The sequence below is a fragment of the Leptosomus discolor genome, chromosome 4, assembly GCF_034619465.1.
Source record: "Leptosomus discolor isolate bLepDis1 chromosome 4, bLepDis1.hap2, whole genome shotgun sequence".
Taxonomy (NCBI): Eukaryota; Metazoa; Chordata; class Aves; order Leptosomiformes; family Leptosomidae; genus Leptosomus; species Leptosomus discolor.
This window is the reverse complement of record NC_141394.1, coordinates 26330297-26353366: the sequence shown is the minus strand read 5'-3', so window position 1 is coordinate 26353366 and position 23070 is coordinate 26330297. Positions and strand designations below refer to the sequence as shown.

At 37.4% G+C, this 23070-nt stretch overlaps 1 protein-coding gene across 3 annotated transcripts in view; it reads right to left on the bottom strand.

The window, feature by feature from the left end:
- Nucleotides 1–331: 331 nt before the first annotated feature.
- Nucleotides 332–23070, bottom strand: part of TBCK (TBC1 domain containing kinase) — a 107702-nt gene continuing 84963 nt past the window's right edge. For all 3 annotated transcript variants that reach the window (XM_086463742.1, XM_086463743.1, XM_086463744.1), the window contains 3 exons: nucleotides 18336–18511; nucleotides 13517–13676; nucleotides 332–1003 (listed from right to left, as the gene is read on the bottom strand). In XM_086463742.1, the coding sequence (XP_086319868.1) occupies nucleotides 893–1003; nucleotides 13517–13676; nucleotides 18336–18511 (447 nt within the window). In that variant the 3' untranslated portion in view covers nucleotides 332–892. The remainder of the gene's footprint in view (nucleotides 1004–13516; nucleotides 13677–18335; nucleotides 18512–23070) is intronic.

The following is a 23070-nucleotide window of genomic DNA, read 5'->3' as shown; positions in this document are numbered from 1 at the left end:
CTGAAAAAGTAGAGAACCAAAGAGAACTGTGCACCTCCAACTTATACATGAGTGATTACTGTTGAATGTTTTCATAGAAAATTAAAATTGCTCTGTTTCTTTTTAAGGCATAAGCTTCTCTAATGGAAAAGCACTATTATTTGTGGAATAATTGATCTATAGCAGTGTTGTCAAAAGCCTACCTTTCTCATAAATGCAATTATTTCAGAAGTTGTTGCATTTGCTGTGTTAAGGGAAATGGAATGTGAAATTCTCCACAGAGGAGTAGGCGTTCTGCGTTCCTGCAGGACATGGTAGTTTGGATTGATTCAGGAGCAGCTCTTACAGTGACTTCCAGTCTGGGACACATCTTTATTTCCAATCCAGATGGAAAAAATGCTTTCTCAAATAGAAAGTAGGTCACAGGACACAGCAATTACTCTTTAAAATATTAGAGAACACACTTTTTCACAGGATACACACAGGGTACAGTTTCAGCTTGTTACTTTCAATATTCACAGTAAAATACATTTGAAAAATAATCTATTTAAGTGCAGCTTAGAGCCATCAAGCACCAGTTTAGTTTGTTCTGCAGAAATATTTGTAAGATACCAAATGCCAGCTGTGTTACTCTTTTTGTGTTCAGACTGGTTCAAGAAGTTGTGCACTACATCAATGCTGAAAGAGGTTTCTTGGAATGCTTGAAGCTTCACAGTTTTTATCTGTTTCAACTGAAGCTCTATATCAAAGAATAAATGCAAAGCTCCTGTGCTCTAGATCTGCAGGAATAAGCTACTGATCATCAGGATAGCTTGTATAGTGAAGATGCTGTAATGCCCTTTGGGTTCAGGATATTCCTGTTGTATGTAAAACTTCCCTATTCAGACAGATTGTCCTGAATGTTTACAGTCACTTAAATTTGTGGAGAAGGAACAGTGAGGAGACCAGTTGGCTTGATCTTGTTGATTCCTCCATCCAGGATGCAGACCCTTGGGTACTTGTTTTTCACTAGATGAGCTGCAAACTGAAACAGAGAGATCATTAGCACGCTACATATCATAGTTCTTAAATAAAAAAACCCACTGTGTTAAGTAAGGAAAGTTAAACAAAAGAAAAAATCATTGTACCCTAGAGAAGTTCGTTCTTTGCACCAACTAGTCCAACACCCAGGTCTGTCCGTTGAAACAGCTGGGATGAATTTCATGGTCATGGAAATGTCACACTGATAACACCGAGCTTTATTTATCTCTTCTTAGGCAGGATTTTACCTAATTCTAACAGGATTATTTAATCTCAGAGTAATCACTGGAACCCCTCTCAAAGCATGAAATAACAGATATTTTTCTCTGCATTAATCTAACTCCCAGCTGTTTTATGCAGGTTCCCAAGTGTTACCAACTGCATAACAGTTTGATGGTATAGTCATTTGCTTCCTTGTCAAACTTGTTCAACATTACTTGATTTCACAGATGTCAGATATGAATTTGGGGTCTAGTAGTTGTACTCTGCCCACCCCCCGCACCAATCTGCCCATAAGCAGGTTACATAGTGCAAGCACACTCCCACCTCCAGTCCTTGAAAGCCCCTCTCACCAATTAATTAATTCCATAAACTAAACACAGTGATTGCCAGTTCTGATGTAGCAACTTCATGAAAAGTTGCTGAAGAAGGAACAATATTTTGTATATCAACATAACAATAATGATAAAAAATAAAAATAACAAAAAATATGTATCAAAATATCAAAATCCAAAACCAAAGGAACAATATTTTGTGTATTACATATCAAACTTGCCTTCTAAATACTGACTGCAATACATTAAAAAGCAAGCCACCAAAACGGATTAATCTGAGAGAAACTATAATAGTTTTACCTTATTTCCAACAGCTGTGAGAAAGATACCTTGCCATCCTAGTCTAAGATTGTTGCTTCATACTTGGTTGACAAATTCGTACCACTTGTAAAAATCACTCAGTGCTTCCAAATGGGCTATGTAAAACATTTGTAATTCGCTTTTTGACTCTTGAAAATGATCTGTGATGCTATTCCAGAACCCCAGCATGATGTCCAAATAACTAACTTTGCACAAACAACTAAATTACCAAGACAAGAACAGTGGTAGGCACCCCATCCAAACTTAGGACACGGGATTTCTTTTTACATTTACATTCCTTCTAGTTCCCTGTGACAGCATAACACACACTAAGGCAGAACAAGATGTATACTACATGATTACCTGATCAAGCATAAGAAATAATCTCTTTCACAGGTAAAAGTTCATAGTAGCAAAGTTTTAAACTCTTTCCATAGCCAGAACTTTTCCTTCACACTGAAGGTATTTTATGTATGCAAGGAATTGATTTCTGTCCACTTATGTGTGAAACATAGCTACTGCATTCCTTTCTCTGTGTTTCAGGATAGACTTAACCAGGGAGTGAGAAACTAGTAGATTATCTGTAACCACTGAAGACTTGTTGAGGAAGACTAAGAGGTCACAGTGGATCAGTCAGGACATTCTGGCTGTTGTGTTTGTTCAGCTATTTCCCTAAGGAATAGCAAAAGGCAGTTCAATCATCTCTTCCCTCATTAGTTTGGTTCAGTCAGTACAGGATTCAAAGGATCAAATGAAAAAATCCTCACAATCAAATAATCAAAACAGCTAATGGTAAAGTTAAACCATGCAGATGCCAGTTTTTATGAGAAAAGTAAATGCCATGCTTTTAGAGAGGCTCTCTGATGCAGAGGTGGTACAACATGCACAGAGATAGCACTAGGAGAGTCCAACTACCTCCTGCTATAATCACAGTCCATAAAGATGCAGTGCATAGTAAAGCAAAGATATTTCTCTTTGTCAAAAATAGTGCTCAGCTGTGCATACCAGGAGCTACAAAAATAGTATATATTCCTAGTGAAATACTCCTACCAGACAACTCTGCTCTGTATGTACATGTCTGTCACCTCACAGTGCACTCCACCTGTAACTAATAGATAATGCTCTGTCTTGGACACCAATGCTGCTCATAGCTGGCAGAAATGAAAAATGGCAACAAGTGTTCAGACTGACAGGAAGCAGCATGTTATTTGCTGAGTACAACGTCCCATGTGTCAGCAGAGAGGTTCCACTCCCTGTCTACTGATAATTTTATACTTCCAATAATAAACTGTAAACTCTGCTCCAAGTTTTTGGATGTCTGAACCATAATATAACTACCATTCCACAAAATCTGAAAAGAAAATATGCAAACAAATGCTTTGCATTTAGGGTTTGAGCATTAAGGCCTGTAGCCTGCTGTATTTTAGAACTGCTTTAGTAACCAAGGTATGGCTGGAAATAAATTTTCTTCACTGCAAATGACAAGAGGTTCATTTATAACTTTATGGTGAGGAATCTCTTGCTTCTGGCAGGGCCTCTGTGAGGCAAGCACTGCAGAATCTGTGGCTGTTAGCAAATGACAGGCAGAAAGCACAAGAGCACGTCAAGATGATATGCCACAAGATGAACTGCATTTTTTTTTTTTTTTTTTTTAAGTTGTCACAGAACTGTCTGCAGTTGTCTACACAGCTTCAGTGAGAAAGGCTGCGAATATAGTTCAAAATATTGCTTCTAAACACCCAGCCAGGGAAAATCCAGTGAGCAGGCCATGTTGGTATATTTCTTGGTATATATACCTACTATTGGTATCTCACTACTCTAGGAATTAGCCGCAAGTCAGGGGCCCAGAGGCATACACATTGCTCTAAGCTGAGAACCGCCATCAAACTCCAAATATCAGCCTCCGAGAGCTTTGCACATACACCTGTCTCGACACTGCAAAGAAGGAAAAAAAATCAAGGTTTAACTCATAGGATAATAGGATTTGGTTCAGTTAAAGACATTCCTAGTTTTACTTTCTGCCTTCCCACATGGTGTCACCGAAAGTAGAAACAGCAGCTTTTGGTAAAGGGTAGATTTAGTAGTCATTGTCTTACTAGCATTGCAGTCTTCCTAATTAAAGCTTTGACTTTTTATAGTTCTGTTCCTTAGTACATGTTTGTGCCTTCCTCTCCCAGACAGCAGACTCTGCCTGTTACAGACAAGAACAGGAACTTGTTCACCATGTTTCTGAAATATTCCAACACCACCTGGTATCTTTCCCTGCCAAAATATACTGTATGAATTTAGGATTTTCAAAACACATGAAAGTGTTATTTCTGGCATATGTACTGATGGAGGGGCATGAGAGGAAGGACTATTTGAAATAGCTACATAGACTTCCTCCCCAACAGGACCTTCATCTACGTTCAAACACGAGTAACTTAAATCCAAGAAATTAAGAAAGATAAAAAACAAATTAATGTTTCCTAAAAAGTTGAAAAAAATCAGTGATCCCAAAAGAGCAAAATTCCATGTGTCAATAAAAGCCCAAGGTGCTCTTCTGAATTAATGCCACAGACTTTCTACAGCAGAAACTGCCACCTCAGAATTCACATATGGGCTCTACTTCCTTTATAAATGCTATCATAAAATGTCAACTAGAAGTTTAATAACAGGCACCTGAATATGTAGCTTGTAGTCCACTAAATAAGAGCATCTCTGTAAATCAGGTTAAGACAGAAGATAACATGATGGGGAGACAAGCAAATGGGTTACATCATCCTCAGTAACCTGTAAACCATCTACATTTTGAGAGATATTCACTGAAACATATAAAGGCAGTGCACAATTAAATTTCTATTACACAGGTTGATTTTACAAAGAAATGAGCCTCTGTAACTTATAAGGTGATAATACTTTCTCAAATTTATCAAATGCTTGTCTTGACAATACTTCTGAGACACATCTGTTTCCCCATACCACCTATGGATCACAGTCCTCTGTAATGCTTCTGTTTTCATTCAGACAACACCACTCCTGGGGGAAATGGAGTTATGCTTATCTGAGGTAGAGGATTAACAGGATGCTACGAGACTTTGAGCTTTTTCCTTTCTGCCTCAGGTGGCCTTTCCTCAAAATGTACTTCTCAAGCAAGTTCATCTACTGTCTTTTCACTAGCTGCATCTAGCATTCAAATTGAACTTCCTCTTCCTACTTTCACAGCAAATATTATATATGAAAGGTTGAACACGTGAGCAACTTGTTTAATGACTACTATGTGATGGCTTTGGTGAAGACTTTGGAAACACTGTTCCTCTATTAAGTAATGCATCAATCAATTCCACATAAAACACCCTTCCTGGTGAATATAACTCAGCCAGAAAACTGTAATTAGCATTTGAAAGCAGTCAGCTAAGACTCTCTCATGCAGATATAAGAAGTCAGTCTTTCGAAGACAGACAAGATCACAGCAAATTTGTATCAAAATTCAGGCAAATATTCAACTTTTTACCCAGTATTGGTGTTGCTCTCGATACAAACAGCATAACAGGACTGCTCCTTTAAGTACCATCAAGAACTTTAATAATCTGCACACTGAAGCATTTATCAAAACATTTCTACTACCCTGCCTGTTCCAAGCAGTAAAATCACAGCTTTCAAGTGCGCTGAATGTATTACACCAGGCACATCACATTTTCAAACTGTCTACAGCAGAGTCTAATAACACAACACAGTTTGAGCAGCATCGTTCCCAGCACCCTTGGGGCGAGCCATCAGGGTTGCTATGCACACATTATTCACTTTCACAGACATTCTTGTGACAGGTTGTAATTAAAGGGCCAGTTGGGAGGAAAGGAGGAGTAACAGACTGTACCAGAATACAAAAAAAGACTGTTGTGACAAATGTTACCAGGGTACAAATGCTAATACCATACTCTGAAAAAGTCAGAAGAAAAAGAGATACTTTAGATGCTGGAGGAGAAATATTAACAAGATTTTGTAGTACTCATCCATTGCCACAAGATTATTAGTTCATTATCTGTAAACACATGCTATCCAAACCTCTCAGGGACTGAAGTCTGTTTTGCTGTATGATTTCAGAGTTTACCACTCTGAAAGCACACCACAGTCAAGGTGATCAGTCTAGAGCTTTTTAAACAATGCTTTCCGTATGCCACAAAGCAGATCCAGCACACAAGGTTATTTTTAGTTAGCTACTTCTTATATCAAAGAGTTCCAGATAAATTAAATGGCACTTTAACACCAAGGGAAAGAGAGGCACCTAAAGCCTCCCATATGAACAAAACAGTACCTAGTTAATGGTTATGGTATTAGTGTAAACTAAATAGAAGTACAAAACACAAGAAGCAAAATATTGTGCAAACACAAACTATGTAAAAAAAGAAAAAAGGCAAAAAAGAGAGAGCATAAAAAACAGCGCACAAAAAAGAGAGTGCATGAAAAGGATGGAAAAGAGAAAGGAAAAGAGGGAAAAGAGAGAAAGAAAAAAAGCAGCACTTACTCCTCTAACAAGACCCAGAAAAAATTCTTCACATACAGACCTGGCTAAAAAGGAGCACTTTCCATTCCATCAGCACAAAAATATAGCAGTAAGTTAAAGGACTTACACGCAAAGATTTGAAAATAAGCCTACACAAACAGGTATTTAATAGTTGGTTTCAGAATAAATTCTACTGAGAATGAAAGTAAGAGTAAACACTCAAATTTCTCCAAGTAATAACTTCTAAACACCTGCATTTTTCATTTTCACGTAGAAATCATATATTAAAAAAATAAATACCCAGCTGAGAGTAAGCATTTGAAAATGAAAACTCAATTGTAGAGATTTAGCTGTTGTAACACAGATAATTCACACTGACCAAAATATATCCAGTGCACCCAACACAGCTGAATGGATTGTAAAATTAAAATGCAGAAAGCAAACTTATTCTATTTTTGATTCAACAGAAAATAAAAAAGCTGTTAGTGAACAGAAACATGTATTTTTAAAAAGACACCTAACATTTGGCTCGAATATAAAAAAAAAAGCACGAGTCTTTCTGAAAGATTCTAACCCCCTCCAAGTCTTAAGATTGTCCTCGATATTGAAAAAAAGTTCAAAGAAATACCTGGTAGTGAAAAATCTTTCCTTGTGATTTGTAATACGTTTTACTACCCAAACCAGAGTCTTTTTTCTTAACCACAAAGACAGCTGATTAGGAAGCCTCTGGCAGTTCCACGTAGAAACGACCAGCTCCTAGATATTACTAAGGGTATGCCTACATCGCCAGTTTTGTCCCGTTTCTTCTTAAACTCCAGGACAAAAGCCCTTGGACATCCCACACAATGGACGGACTCCCTCCTGTCAGTCAGTCCTCTCTAAAAGCTGATTCAGGTACAGTTTACAGGAGAACAAAACAACATCTGCGCCAGACAAGCAGTATGGATACTAGAATCACCAAATTCACCACTACCATTCTAGCTGGCAACATCCTTACACATCCTTGACCTGTAACACACATCTATTAGTTCATTATCATCTCTATTAATGTTACCACTACTTCAGGTTCTCTGAATTGGAATAGCAGGAAATAAAAAACAGTCTCAGAACTGAAAAACAGCCCCAGACAGTGGTAATTCTATGTTATAATGCAGTAGCCCTGAGTGATATGGATACAGCCTGATCCATGCAAGCTCATGAAAGGTCAAGGGTGCTCTTTCAGACGTGCAGCCGACACAGGATAACCACAGCCAAGACTGACATGCCTGAAAATCTCTGGAACCTAACAGCACCACTCCAGGATTCAGATTCACCATCTCTCATCTTTTCTGTCCTTACAGATCTCCCAAAGGGCTGAGAAAAGTTGAGATCCTGCTTCCAGCACCTTCCAGAAGTCAGACATATTTTGATGGGTAAAGCTGATGACCCCACAATCCTTAATTTCAAAAGCATCCAGACCTCTGTGTAGTAAGACACACAGATGGGACAATGTCTGCATCAAACCACCAACCAAAATTTCCAGTAACTCTAACAATTTGTCTCAATAAAGATTAAAGAATGGAACCTATCTGGAGTTTGAAATAGCCTGCTTTCCATGGCACCTACTTCAGAACAGGAAAAGGAATACTCAAATTCTGCTCCTGAGCCTCCATCTTTCATTTACCCATTTTCCTCTTTCATACCTAGCTAGAAAGGGGGAATATTTATGTCATCTCTGCTGTACCTGAGGTATTCAGTGCTGTCATGCTTTAAACCCAGCCAGCAACTAAGCACCACACAGCCACTTGCTCACTCCTTCCCTTTCCCAGTGGGATGTGGAGGAGAATCAAAAAATAAGTAAAACTCATGGGTTGAGATAAGTATGGTTTAGCAACTAAACTAAAATAAAAAATTATTATTAACAATAATAGTAATGAAAAGGAATATAATGAACAAAAGAGAGAGAAATAAAACCCAAGAAAAGACAAGTGATGCACAGTGCAATTGCACACCACCTACTGACCAATGCCTGAGCAGTGATCTGCCCCTCATGGCCAACCTCCCCAGTTTATATACTGAGCATGATGTCCTATGGTATGGAATATCACAAAACACGGCACTGTACCAGCTATCAGGAAGAAAATTAACTCTATCCCAGCTGAAACAAAGCGCAAACTAACCAAGGCCTCTGACAATGGCAGAATTACAACAGCATAACACAACTCCTGGCTGACAGCCCAAGTGTCTGTCTTGGTCCGTGTGAAAAGCAATGTACTAGCAGCTGGGCTATCTTTCTGTCAGTGAAGGAAAACATGCACACATGTTACAATAATAAGTACTAAATAAAATAATACAGACTTTACAGAATAAAATAGTGAAGACTTTACCATGTATTGGGTAGAGATACAACCAGCAGGATTGCTGCCAATTAACTAAGCCTTTCAATTTCTTCAAATACAAGCTTAATCTCTTCCTCTTTAAAGACAACAAAGAGGCACCTGATGATCCCAGTAGGCTCTGAGTCTGAATGCAGAAGGGAGGGCGATGCCTTAACAAAACAAATACGAAAAAAAGCCATTCTGGGAATCATAAGGAGACCCTCCATCCCTACAAAGAGAAAGTATCTTCAGTTTTCAATCACTTTTCTGCAGAGAATATTTATGAGGAAATGTAGAATCTAAAAGATGGATAGTGGAAGCATCTCAAGAATTTTTCCCAATTTCTATTTACTTTCGCTCCGGAAGTTTCGTTAGGCCCTTCTAACTAAATGTATCTGTCTTTAGAAGCACGAATGCATCTGCCCTTTAGTATTCTATGCAACACCTAATCCTCAGATCACCCTATGAAGTTTCACGGGTATCCGTTTGTGTTTTTAAGACAAGTTTATTAACAAGAAACCAGCTTCAGCATGCAGGGACTTGCTTTCTCTGGCAAGGCCTTTTTAAAAGGCCTGAGGAAGATGACGGCAAAAATCACACAAATTCAGTGGTAACTGGACACTTTTACCTATCTCAGCCTTCATACAAGAAGAAATGCATCTTTAATAGTATGCTGAGAGAGAGAAAATGCTACTTCTATACATAGAAAATTTTTTGGTTTTCAGGCTAGGAATATGTTACGCAAAAAGAATCTTGAACTTGACCCTCTCCCTCTTGCCTTGAAAAGGGTCAGAATATTTTGGAGATAATTCATGTATTTTGTCTATTAGCTACTGTGATGCAGTAAGAATGACTGCTTTGCTTCAGTAACTTGTAGAAGTTGTCTAGACAATGTATTTAGCAGCATAACTCATCTAGATAAAAAATAATCAATTCAACGATCAGAAGTTACAATTTAGAATTTATTTCCCTGCTACAATGGCACATATTTTTTAAGCTTTGACTTACAGCTTACCTAACTGTCTTTTTCCAAGGTAAGAAATGAGTTGCTAATTATTAGACAGATTAAAGTGTCCTCTATACATTATTCTGTTATAGCATTTAACTGACAATAAAACACATATATTAAATCACCAGGGAAACAGATATATTAAACCACCACACCACACAAGTAGAATGTGTCACTGTCAATTCTGAGTTGCTGGAACATGATTTAATATCAGGTAAGGTATTTCTCCTGTTCTCTTTCCAGTCAACGTTGTGGTAATAGACAAAAAGTTAGAAACGGAAACAGATAATGGCTTAGCACCTCAAAGCTGACTGAAGGAGAGGAGATGAACTAATGTCATCCTTCCAAAAAAGGGCCCAAACCAATCCCCTTTCTACATATGCATAACTATGATCCACCTTTGCACTGTATGTCAGACTTTGAAAGTGACAAAAATCAGGAGACATGCCATTTGCCATGCACCAAAAAAAGAAGCTATAGTTGAGCGCATTTTGCCTATTTAAAGTATTACACTCGCAAGTGTAATGATCCCATGCCCATACTGGAACTTACAAGGTACCTATCTATCAATGGATGTGGGAAAGGGGAATTTAATTCACTTAAGAGATGCTGCCACTTAACATATTTAAAAGTTAAAAATCAAAATAGAATGTGGTTTATTAACTGCAGCACAATACTTTTAATGTATATCTAACAGTAGATGTTTCCTGCTGTTTTCAGAGACAAACAAGTGTCTGCTCTGCTAACAAAGTGCTCAGAATCTCCTAGGAGAAGAAAGGTGGGTGCAAAGCACCACCACACGATGCCCAGAACAAGCTCCTCTTCACAATATCATTATGCTGCTAATGGCACATTCAGTAAAGCTCTTGTACATCAGCCAATCTACTCATTTAACTTTTAGGGTGAGTAAATTAAACAGCTTAACAAGCAGGATTACCCTGTTTTAATTCTGTCCTAAGGAAGTGTTCAACTAGAACCAGGGCTATGCTGAAGTCCATGGCACTGCTGGCTTCCTTTGCCTTCTGTTGGAACAGTGCTGTGGTGAAGTTTTCAGTTTTCCCTCTCGCCTATCAAGTTCTAGACAGCATTTTCTTTCAATTTAAATGTTTTATCATCTGGCATTGAATCAAATACAAAAGATAGAATCAGAAAAGACGTGTGAAAACAGGAAAAAGCCTTTTTCTACATGTCTGTATAGTACACTCAACTTAGCTTTTTTTTTTTGTTTAAATTTATTTAAATAATGCCAAGTAGGCTACTAATACGAAACACAACTGAAAGATTCAAGCTTCTAATTACAAATAGCCCCATAAATAACCATGTTTTTTCACACTTACCGCCACCTCTCTCAGGCCTGCATAAATTTAAAGCAAACATCTAACAGTGCCAATCTCCATATTTTTAATGGAATAAATATCAGTGAACACTTCTGAAAAAGTCTCCTTTATGGTAGAGGCTACAATTTGTGGCTCATTCCTTTTCAGCTCGAAATACAAAATGTATTTTTTCTAAACAGTTATAAGCTGAACATGTTATAACATTTATTTGGAAAAAAAAATGGTTTTGTTTCCATGCATTCACTTTTGCAATTTTTTATATGATTGGTTTACTTTGTGAAATTTAAAAGGTAAAAGCTACCGTTCTTGTCAAGCCTCAAGCTACATAGTTTTGGATTGGTTAAGTTAATGAATAGTGGCAGACAGTTCTATGTGCCATCCAGAATAAAACTGAAGTTTGCCTTAAAAAACAATCCACAAAAGAAAAGCGTTCTAAGTTTTATCAACATGGGCAAATTGAGGGTGGTTTTATATGTACTCTAAGGGTACGAGAGAGGTGGTGATTCCCTACCAGTATTTAGGCTCCAGTATTTAATTAATTTGTAGTCAAACTGGTCAATCCAGTATTTTGTTCCTATTTAAAACTCTACACTCTTTAGTTAGACTTCTGAGAACTCTAAAAGCAAATCAAGAGATGAAGCAGCATTTCTCTTTTGTGGAAAGCTACAATATTGACAATTCCAGGTAAACTGGGTAAACACTGTCTCAGCTGCAGAAAGCCTGGGTTTGAGGATAAGGCAGCACCCTCTCAAGTGACTGAAGTACTCACACTTACTAAGCACACTGCAAGTTTTCTTTAGCTGCACCACAAAGGAAACATTCAATTTTCATTTAACAAAACACTTCAAAGCCAAAACGAATCTAAGTTTGTATAAGAAGTGTCACTACATTACAGAAGAAAGTCGTATCTTCTTAGCTATGGTGTAATGCACAACGAGTACTGTAAAGCCTCTGTCCTTTCTCTCCTTCAAACACTTGTTTCAGGTTGTTTCTTCATTCTGTTTTAGACAGAATACTTACAGTGTTCCTTTGTTTCAGATAAAACATTTCTGACTGGTCCTGGAAAACAACTCCCAGAAAATTACTTGGTAGTATGTGGGATACCTCCTATAAAGATACTCAATTAGTGAATACCAAAGCACTTGCTTTTTCCTGTTCCCGTTCTTCAGGACATTAGGGAACAGTTAGGCTCTTACTGAGATAAATTAGGATGTTCAGTGATTTAAAACATAATTGTTGAAAGAAGCTGCATAACCCACCATCAAACATGTAAAGCATCATTTAAATCATCTCCATCTGGCTCTTAGCATTTTATGCATTTTGCATTTGTTCCTTTGAGCGGGGATTTATGCATTCAGCATTTAGTGAGCTATTGTGATTATTCAAGTTGACCGATTTCATGTTGAAATATTTATCATGGATTTACCCAGATCTCATACACAAACCTAGATATTCACTGCCTGAAACTACTTGAGATATGCTGTATAGTCTCTTTCATGTCACCTCTGTTACTATTTAAGAGACACGATACATATCACAAGCTAATTTACTAAATGATGAAACACAGGTTAATGAAAGGGATTTTTCATGCTATTTACAACTCCCTATAAGTATAAAAAACTCCAACATGCTTCTGCTGTCCATCACATGAAGACCTTTTAATGGTCTACAGCCTTCCTTGTCATATCAGGGTTACACTTCATGTCCTTTGAGTGAGCACGTCTTAGAAAAAAAGAAAAAGAAAGCAAAAAAAAGAAAGAAAAAAAAAAAAAAAAAGAAGACACTTTCCTTCACCTGACAGGAAGAATGGCAAAAGAAATACTTCTACTTGTTATTCTGCTGTTCACAACACCACCAAATGTTTAGTTATAAAAAGGAATAGGCAAGTCTGAATTTTCTCCCTGTCTAGTTAAAGGTACTGGCAATAAAAATATCATGGAAGTTACCATTCTCAATAGGAACCATTCTCCTCTTCACTGAGCACAATTGCATGAGCTAAATGATTCTAAAAAAACCCAATCAATACATTGTTTTTTATTAGCAGAAACATGAATTGTATCTTATTTCCCTTCAACTTCATAACATACCTGTCCCTACCCTACTTAACTTGTGTGTGCTTCCTAACACCACAGAAAGTAAACACAAGTCAGTTTTGAAAACTAGATCTTACTAATGCATATTAGAAGTGCTGATGTCACGTCTATAACATGCCAAATAAAGATTTTAAAACTGAAATTATTTAACATGACCTTTTTCAGTTCAAAACATCAACTTTTTCAGTTGTTGATCACTTGAAGTGAAATATGTTTTTGTCTAGAAGCAGAAATGAACAACAAAAAAATCCTCCATTTCCCATCATCATACCCAAAGTTACTAATCTGAATTATCCAGACTCTAGCATTTATTTACTATTGTCTGTATTCACACTATTGATGTATTTCTAAGTATAAACATGTATGTTATATCAATATACTTACAGCAGCTGTGTTCTTCACTGCATTTCCTACAATCACCACAACTCTTCCTTTAAAGCTCTGGAGTGTGGCAGTTGCTGGGCACTGGACAAGATCCCCTTCTGCAGTAAATGCTGATGCAAATGGTACATTGATGCTGCCAGATATGTGGCCACGGCTAAAGCTTAGGAAGATCAGTTAAGGACATCTGAAAGGCAGAGAAATCTGTGGTACCTGCACAGCTATAGGATGAACCTGATCTTCATTCTGTCTGTTGTGATACAACAGTGTTGGTCTCCTGTACTAGTGTATTTTGACAAACCTCATTTACTATTTACTCTTGTGGAGAAAACAACGTCTGACACTACACAGAACAAAAGAACAGAATGAAGAGTTGTTTGATTCATAAAGGACATAGCACAGTACTACAGAAACTGATCTGCTAAATGAAACACTTGGTGCAAAAGACCAAATATCCACAGCCTACCTGTTTTTGTGGATTTTACTTCAAACCAGCTCTAGTTTGATAAAAGCAGCCAAATACCAATAAGCAGCTAGAGCACCTCTTCCAGAGGAGTTTTATGCAAAAGGAATGAAGTACTTACAATACGAAACAACAGTAAATCGAAATCATTGGAAATTTTCCTTAAACATCCCGCCAACCTCCACAAGCTCCCTACAATTTTGATCTAAATTGAAATTCTAATGTACTTGCACGCAGATTCCCAGACAACGAGCATTATGCATATGATCTGCAGTCCTACTAACAGCAAGTCTATATTGGGTATTGAAAAGCAAACAACGTACAACTGCCAGCCACTCTGAGATACAGCTAGTTGTATTTCACTTTCAAAGGATGATCATTCAATGAGATTTTATGAACAAAATTGAATGTGAAAGTCTCTTCAATAAAAATTAAGTTGGACCACTACTACCTAGCTTTTTAGAAATCTGAAAACACATCGTGACCTTGACAAACCTCTGAATTACTTTCATAAACTGTACACACGTGCCTGGAACACTCCCCTTCCCCCAAAATAAATAGGAACAGCTTTGAAGAGATGGGAAACAGCAAATTTCTGTAAAAATACACACAATACCAAATATCCAGATTAGTCACTCTTTATAAATTGTACTTGCAGAGAGCTAGTTTAATTTATAATTAAACCTCAGAATCCTTTTCAATAAAGGAGCTGCCTTAAATGGAGGTTAGATTTAATTGACTTAGGTTAATATCAGCATTCATTTCTCATTTATGTGACAGTTTCAGCTTTACAATCTTCATCATTATAGTGTGGGAAAAATGTGGCTATATAGAAACATTTGAAAAAATGGAAGATGATCACGTACCGCTCATTAATGTTGTCAGTTTGTTTCTATTTTGAAGGGGAAAACGACAACACCCCTCTTTCACTAATCTGTGCCTACTCCCTTTCCCCAATCCCATTTATAACCACATCACTCTCATTGCTACTAACCAGGGTAAAGGTTCTGAAACGATCATCATTTAGACAGAAAATTACTTTGGACAGATTTAGTTGCTCTAAATGCCATTCAGCATGCTTACCTGCTCAGAGAAACTTGACCCAGCCTTTTAAAAAAGAAAATACATTTGATATCAACATTAGTACCAAACTATAAAGATCCAAACTGCATTTGCTGTCATTCACATTCTCCCTAATCTTAAGTGACCATCTTAAGCATTCCAGTACTAAGACAACTAACAAAAAGGCCAAGATTTTGTGCTACAGACTGAGAGACCCTAAGTATACAGCTATAACTTTTGTAACAGAGATGGAAGGCTGCCAGTATTTCTGCTAACATGCTTAATGAAATGAGCCTTAGACAAATTGCTGGCCAACAGAGACACTGCTTGGAGTATATTACCTTTTCATTAGAAAGGCTTCTATTACAAAGCTGTCTATTGGAGAAAAGGGCCAGTAGCTCTTGGCCTTGCAACTTGAGCTTCCTTACGAAACAACGTCTTAGCTTTCAAGTGCATCCTAGCATGAAATACGAAGCATGTTTGATACTTGTTGAAAGTCCTCTCACGCTTTTTTCAAATCACACTGAAAACAAAGTGAGAGTGAAGTTTAGCCTGACAGGCGTAGACAATGAGGAAGACCAACAACAAAACATTAGAAATGATGATATTTTTGAAACGCATCAGAGTGGTCTGTCACTTTTTAAAACACACGCCACAGTAACACACAGACTGCCTGGTCCTACTTATAGTTTGTTGAAATCTTGTGACAAACACAAAATTTCCTTACCGAGGAATGAACAGGACACTGCATTCCCATGCTTTCCCACGTATATTCAGAATTGCTGACAGTTTAATAGCTTTCTATATACCACATGTTTTCTTCTACAACTGACAAACAAACCAACTCACTCATGGGGTAATTTTACTACCTACCAGGCTGCCTTTTGAATAATTACATTCCCTACCACCTAGTACCAGATGGGTACTAGGATTTCAGTCCACCCTTTATTTAAAGGGCAGGACATCTTAGTCTACCATGAACTCCAACCAGACTGAAACAGCAGCAGTGATTTCAGTGCACTGTTCTGAATTTCTCTCTCCAGTATGTCGCCTCATTCAAGAAATACAAATGGAAAGCCTGATTAAAATTTTGAAATATGAAAGACAGCCTCATAAAACCACTTCATAGCACTCACATGATTTTAAAATAATTGAAATTTTGAATCCACTCCGCTAGAGTAGAATGGGATTAGTATGACAGTAGAGTAGAACCTATCATCAAGCTATTAGGAAAGCTATAGAAACATTTAAGCAAACATCTTGCCTTTGATTCCGATTAGAATATAAATAAACGCATTCCTGTACACAGATAATAGCCTTTCAGTGCAATGACTGTAGCCTAAGCATTTTCTATTACTTGGTCTCCTTCTGCATCATCCTTGATAACTTCTAGAAAGTAGCTTAAATAATTAGTAACAGAATGATGCATGTAGAAATAGAAACATTATTTAACTCTGTGATATCAAACTTTTCTGTGCAGTAACAATAATCTTTTACAGTTTTTAAATCCAGGGACTTCTCTTTTAAACTGGAGAATGAAACCTATTGTTTCTTGATGAAGAAATTATCTCTCAGGAAATAGCCTGAATTTTTACTGTTTTCTGAATAAAGAGGACCACATTTTCAATAATCTAGAGTGAAGAAGCTGCTGGAGTCCAGAAAATAAAGAGTCAAACTACTCAGGCCCATGAATCTCTATTTAATTGGAATCCTTAACTGATGCATGAAATCAATACATGCGAGCAGAAGAAAAATTACTTTTTTGTGCTCCTTTGACCATTGTGTTTTATCTACACAGCAGATCATATTACAGGTTGAAGTTTGGTACACAATAAAACTATTATTCCTTGAAAATAACAGTTTTGATTTAGAATAGTCCAATTATACTATTCTGTTTACTATGTTTATTATGTAAACTTTTACTACAGAGTAAAAGTAGTATTTATTTTCCTATTTCATCATACCTTGCCATAAATATCGCTAAATATTTAATAGAGAAAAATGTTAGTGGCAGTGTTTTTCTGCATATACAATTACCTTTAAAGAGGTATTTTAACAAACTAGGTGAAAAAAATGGGGTTGAAACATTATTTATTTAAATTTTTACTACATATTTTAGCCTAAATATTGGCATTGATCCACCATTCAGTTCATTGTCTAGAATTTACGCCTTTCTAATACACATGCAGCATTTGTTAGACACTGGGAGATCTTGTCTAACGGTGAAGGTGTTGGGAGCCTGTTGAATCTCTATCATTGGAGATCCTTAAGAACAAGCCAAACATATGTAAAAGGAATGATCCTCCTTTCTCAAAGTAGAAGGTAGACTAAACCTCATGATTATTTTGTTATTTTTCTGTTGAGAACTGTTTGACCATCAAGAATTATAGGTTGTGACACGGCAAGCTAAGAGTACTTCTACTGCAAAAACAACTATCTACACCACCTTCGCTATTATGAAAGGACCAATACTTAAATAAATTATATAAACCAACAACAAATGTATTTCCAAATATTCAGTATAACATTAAGAGTTACCTCTAATAAAATCATCCTGTTATTCCCACTTTTAGATGAATGTTGATGAAGATGTGTGTTCCTGGCAAAGCACATCTGTAATAAGGACTCCTTCCAAAACCCAAACAAACCCAGCCCCGTAACTACACTGCTTCAGAAAAACAATAAAAAAATTACTCCACATGCAAAGAACTATGTATTTGAAAAAGAACAAATGGGTAAGGTGTAGACAGGGCAGCAACCCTGACAAAACTATAGCTTCAAGATACCTTTAAGACTTTTCTGATTATAAGCTAACTAAAGGACATAAGTTAGGGCAGCCATATGGCTGCATTACTTGACAGTAGAAAGACGGCACTCAATAAGGATTGATTTTCCATCGAGAGACTGCCAAAGCACATGATCTATAAACTCTTCCCTATCTCCCTTCCATTTAACTGGAAAGCCTCACAACCTTCCAAAATACTGGTCATATTAAATGGGGAACGTCTGCTGACAACATCTGTTACTAAAAAAAAAAGTAGCATTAAAGCACTTGTGCTACTGGTACAAAGTGGTTTCACTAGACCTACAGCTTAAAATGGGAAGGCAAAAATCCATTTGTCCTCTTCCTTGCAAACCAGGCCTCTCCATGACAAAAAAATCTGCCTTCGGTCCTTCCACTGTACCTCTACCATATCCTTTTCCATTATTTACCAACATACCACTGCCTGCAGACAATGAGGAAGTAATTGATACAAGCATGATTTGGCAAGGCTAGCGCTCAGATTTGAAGGATACTCTTCACAGTTACGAATGTCCACCACCAGCAGCTTTGGCTTGCTAGACTTTGTTTTCTTTACAGGTGTTTTGGAATGACTAGGTCCTGTCAACTCACACAAATCAATCAGATCTTCTGCTGAAATTCGTGGTGACACCTCTGCCTTCAGGTCATCCAACTTGATGGAATCCCTAGACTTTAAAAGAAGAAAATTAATATTAGAGGTGACAGAATTAGAGATATAATTAGAGAAACTTCTGTTTATTTGACAACCTCAAAGTATAGCAACCCAGTTAGACAGAAACTGATCTTTTCCTTATAACTCTGAACTAGTCTGAGTTAAACTATCCATACAGAAAACCTCCAGAGCAGTGCCAAATGGCTACTGGCCACTTACAGCCCCATTTTCTGTTGAAGTTGTTAAAAAATAAAATTGCTTGACAATCTGTGCAAACTATTTTAGTTTTTGATTTGCTAATGAATTATTCACTGTGGCTGAGGAGGTCACAAAACTCACAGAATGTTTCTCAGCATCAGAAATTAAGTAAATTGGCTAGAAAACACTCTCTGAAAGGAGACACTGAAAAGCCTCATGCTTGGAGTAGGAAAGAAGGGCAGTAATTGGAGATGTGGCACAAAAACTGCAGGGATGCCTCTAAGATACAGAGCTATCCAAACACCAGGTATTACCCTAGCCCAAAGACTAGGCACAAATCAGGGAACCAGAAATGCAAGAAATAGTCCTGTATTATAAGCCAGAAGATTGTTCCTTAGTTTTGGAGGACAGGGAAACTGGGGAATGGGACAGATGATGACACAATACACACCACCACACACCTGGTAGCACTCAAGCAACTAGCTTGATAATACTTAAATTGTATTTCATAACAGGGAATGCAGAAATCCTTTATTTTCATTAATTACCAACATATACAAATCTCTGAACTGCAGCATTAAAAATAAAATCTGTTCACCCTAAGACCTTTTTGAAACGTTTCGAAGCTTTGTCTCCACCTTCCTTCAGAGGCTGTTTTACACTGCTGAAACTTTTAAGTGCCTTTACAACTACACTCTCACCCAAAAGAATTAGCTTGACTCACGCAAAATAAAGCATGAGGGAAACCTCCAGTTTGTTCCAGAGGGTCAGACTTGGATTCTTTATAAACAAGAGGCAAAAAGACCTGCAGCACACCCTAGGCTTTTGTTCTTGGGACCACTGGGTTTGCAAAACCTATTTGAAGATCTAAAAGTTAAAGGAACGCTACAGCCACTTTTCTTATTACTAATATGCAAACATGAGACTTTTTGTCTTTAATCTCTCAGCTACCCTGGCGGGACTTCTGGAACCATAGCTGCACTAAGAAGTCCTCATATCACTTCAATTAAATGTTGAAAGCGCTTATTTTTTAAAACTTTCATACACTATGTAATTTAAAATACAGTAGCATGTACCATCGTGTTAAGGAGTTAATAAATTACGCTTATGTATAGTCTTTTGCAGCAAGAACTTTTTTTTCTGTTGGTGCCATTGCCTCAATCTGAAAAACCATGGGTAAATTTTAAAGCAGCTGGTTTTCATTATGGTTTAATCCAGCAGATACAGAGTTAACAGGTTGGTTACATATGCAAAAAACCTCCAACCATTATGGAACTCAACTTACTCCAAGAGTTACCTACATCAAAGATACACTTATGGAGCTTAGTCATCTTACAACAGAACTGATTCGTCTTGTGCAACCATTGTGCTCCTGTTAAGTAGGAGGTCAAACAGAGGCAAAAGTTGTTTATAACTAAGGCCACAGCTGTTTCTAGTGAGTTATTCTGGCTTGTTGGGAGACAGGAACAAACAGAATAACCAGGATTCATTACAGGGAGTATCTTCTGAAAGATCTTCAGACTATTTGGATGTCTTAGTCTTGAGGAAGAAGACCTATTATTAATGAAATAGCCAACCATTTAATCACGAAGATTTGCTTGCACACTCTGCAGTTGTTCAGAACATGAGCACAGGCATACAGAGATGGACTAAAGAAAGTGGAAAAATAAAAACAAAGAACAAGTAGAACATTATCATATACTACCTTTGAGACTGAGTCTACACAGTGTAATCAAAATATAGATCTTTCTAAGAGTGTCACAATAACAATTTTTTTGTTTTGAAAAAAAAAATTCTATTTCTGCCATCCTGTTTTAGATTGCAGTGATCACACCAACTCAAGAAACTATATGCTTATAGCCCATGAAAAAAAAAAAATCAAGAGAACAGGAGTAACACACTGAAGGAAACTGAGGCATTACTAATTAGAATTAGCCCAACTGACTGTTGTTAGCTCTACCTTTTGTTTCAGTTTCTAAACGTACTAGTTTCTCATTTATTCTGAGGACTATTCCAAGTTTAGAGAACATGCCAGAGAGAACACAGAGGCGCACAAGTTTTCCTGAGTTATGTCCCAGAAAAAAAGACTTAGTCCTTCTGTAGTTAGAATTACCTTTGCTGTAAAGCAGGTGATCAAAAAGCACTCAAAATTACAAGCAAAATTGGTAATTGTACTTCAGGGAATATATTAGTCCACCAAACTGCCTTTTCCATTGTATATGATAGTATTCAAAACAAAAGAACTTACAAATTGCTAGTCTCAGCACATAATTTCCTCCCAAGTTCAGAATAATAGAGATCACAATACTTTATAATCAGAAAAATGTTTGATGTTCTGGATAACAGAAGAACCAATATTCAAGGGAGATCTGTTTCCATAAAAACGTGACAGAGCACACAGCCTACTCCCAGTTGCTGTCTAAAGGCACCTCCCAGTTGAGTAGCTGGATTTCCCCAAGAGGAGTCCAAGGAAATGAACTGCATCAAAGGGAAGGAGGAGGAGAAAGAACAAAGTCAAACTCCTCTCAGAAACTTCAGACTGGCCAAATGAATTCAGTTCGCCATATCTGGGGGATTCACAGCAAACACAAGTTTGCAATATCCAAGAAAGGTAGTAATGTACAGAGTTGTGATTACATAAATACACATTTGGCTGAGACAGCTTAATATGCCCAGTGACTGAAGCTGGCAGGCATCACTACACCCCCTCAGGTAAAGCTTCTCCCTCAGGAGAACATTTGTGGAGCAACACTGAGGAGGGAACGGAAGCAAGTCTGCTGCAAAAGGAGTTCAGTCCTTGAAGCAGGGTCAGACGATTACAGGTAACAATAAACACACAGGTAGCAAAGTCAGGCATTATAAATGGACTATGCCAGTGAAGCTGAGATGACCTGAATTAAGTCTTCCGGAGAAACATTTACATTATGATGGACTCTAATTACACAATCACTTCCTACTTTTATTTGTATAACTCTCATCTAATTCAGCTGATGGGATGAATGACTTGGGAAAGAATAAAAGTTTAAGAGGAAAGAGAAAGAAGTCTACCAGCAGAAAACAAATCAGTCAAAATTCACCTCATTGATATAAAAACATCTTACACTTATCTGAAAGTATAAAGCCAGAAGAAGTGCTCCACAGGTAGACAGTATCTGTCCTCTGAATAGGTTTTAATAACCAGGACAAGCATTTTTTTTCCTTTAACTGGGTTGAAAATAAAGAAAAACACATTCAACTGTGAATTTTACAACAATCTTTGCTCTGACCTAGTATGTCCAGATCCACCTAAATGGTATATTTAGTGATACAATATCTCTATATGGGCTTTGAACAAAGGTGCAGCCTAAAGCTCCTCAACATACTTGCAGGAAACAGAATTGCTGAACCAATTCTTTCTTTTAACAACTGTCTTATTAGGCTAATTTATTTCCTTCAAATTGCAAAGTGAAATATATGCATGCACTTATAAGATCATCTTTCCTAATTACATTTACAATTTTTATTTTATCTACTGTATCTGGTAACATCTGTATTTCATGTCAAGACATTTTCTAATGAACGGTTAGTCAGCACAAGCTAAACACAGCTAACACCAAGCTGTCAATCCTTCTACCCAGTCCTCCTCACACCTCCTCTTGATACCACCATCCTGCTATGGACACCTGTAATTTGGCACTGGACTTGAGTTCAGACAGCTCTTGAGGCTTTCATGGCCCCTGGACACCCAAATCTTGCAGATTCTCCTGAACTTTTAACACCTTTCCTACTCCTCGCCACAACGGTGTTCCAGCAATTGCCTACCACCTCAGTGACTACTCTCTTTGCCTCAGCCCAGCTAACCAAAAGAAGATGCACAAGATGGAGGCTGATATTTTAGACAGCAGGCTTAACATCTGCCCTAAACACTGGCTTCAATTCCCTGTTTAGTCTTTATTATGTCATTGCAAGCATTGGTTTCCAGCTGCAAAGAACCAGAAGGGACAGGGGCCACTTTAAACCAAATCCTTTGAGTAAGGTTAGCTGCTCTCAGAAAAAGTCTATGACACTCACTGCTAATTGCTTAGCAATTATTTACAAATATCTGACAAATTGTGAACAGACAGTAGTATCCAACTGAGATTTTGATTCTGGCTAAATTAAGTTGCAGGTAGTCACATCTCAGGACAGGTGCCTGTAATATCTTGTTGAATTAATCATCTGCAATTTTTTGTTTGTTTTAAACAATGGAGGGAGAGTAAGAATTATCCCACAAACCAAAATTTCCATGCTAGTAATACCTACTACTCTATGGGGGGTGGGGGTGGTGGTACAAACAGGACAATTAAAAAAAAATAGCCAAGATAACCTCTGGGAAAAGCTTAAGTCCAAACAGCATACCA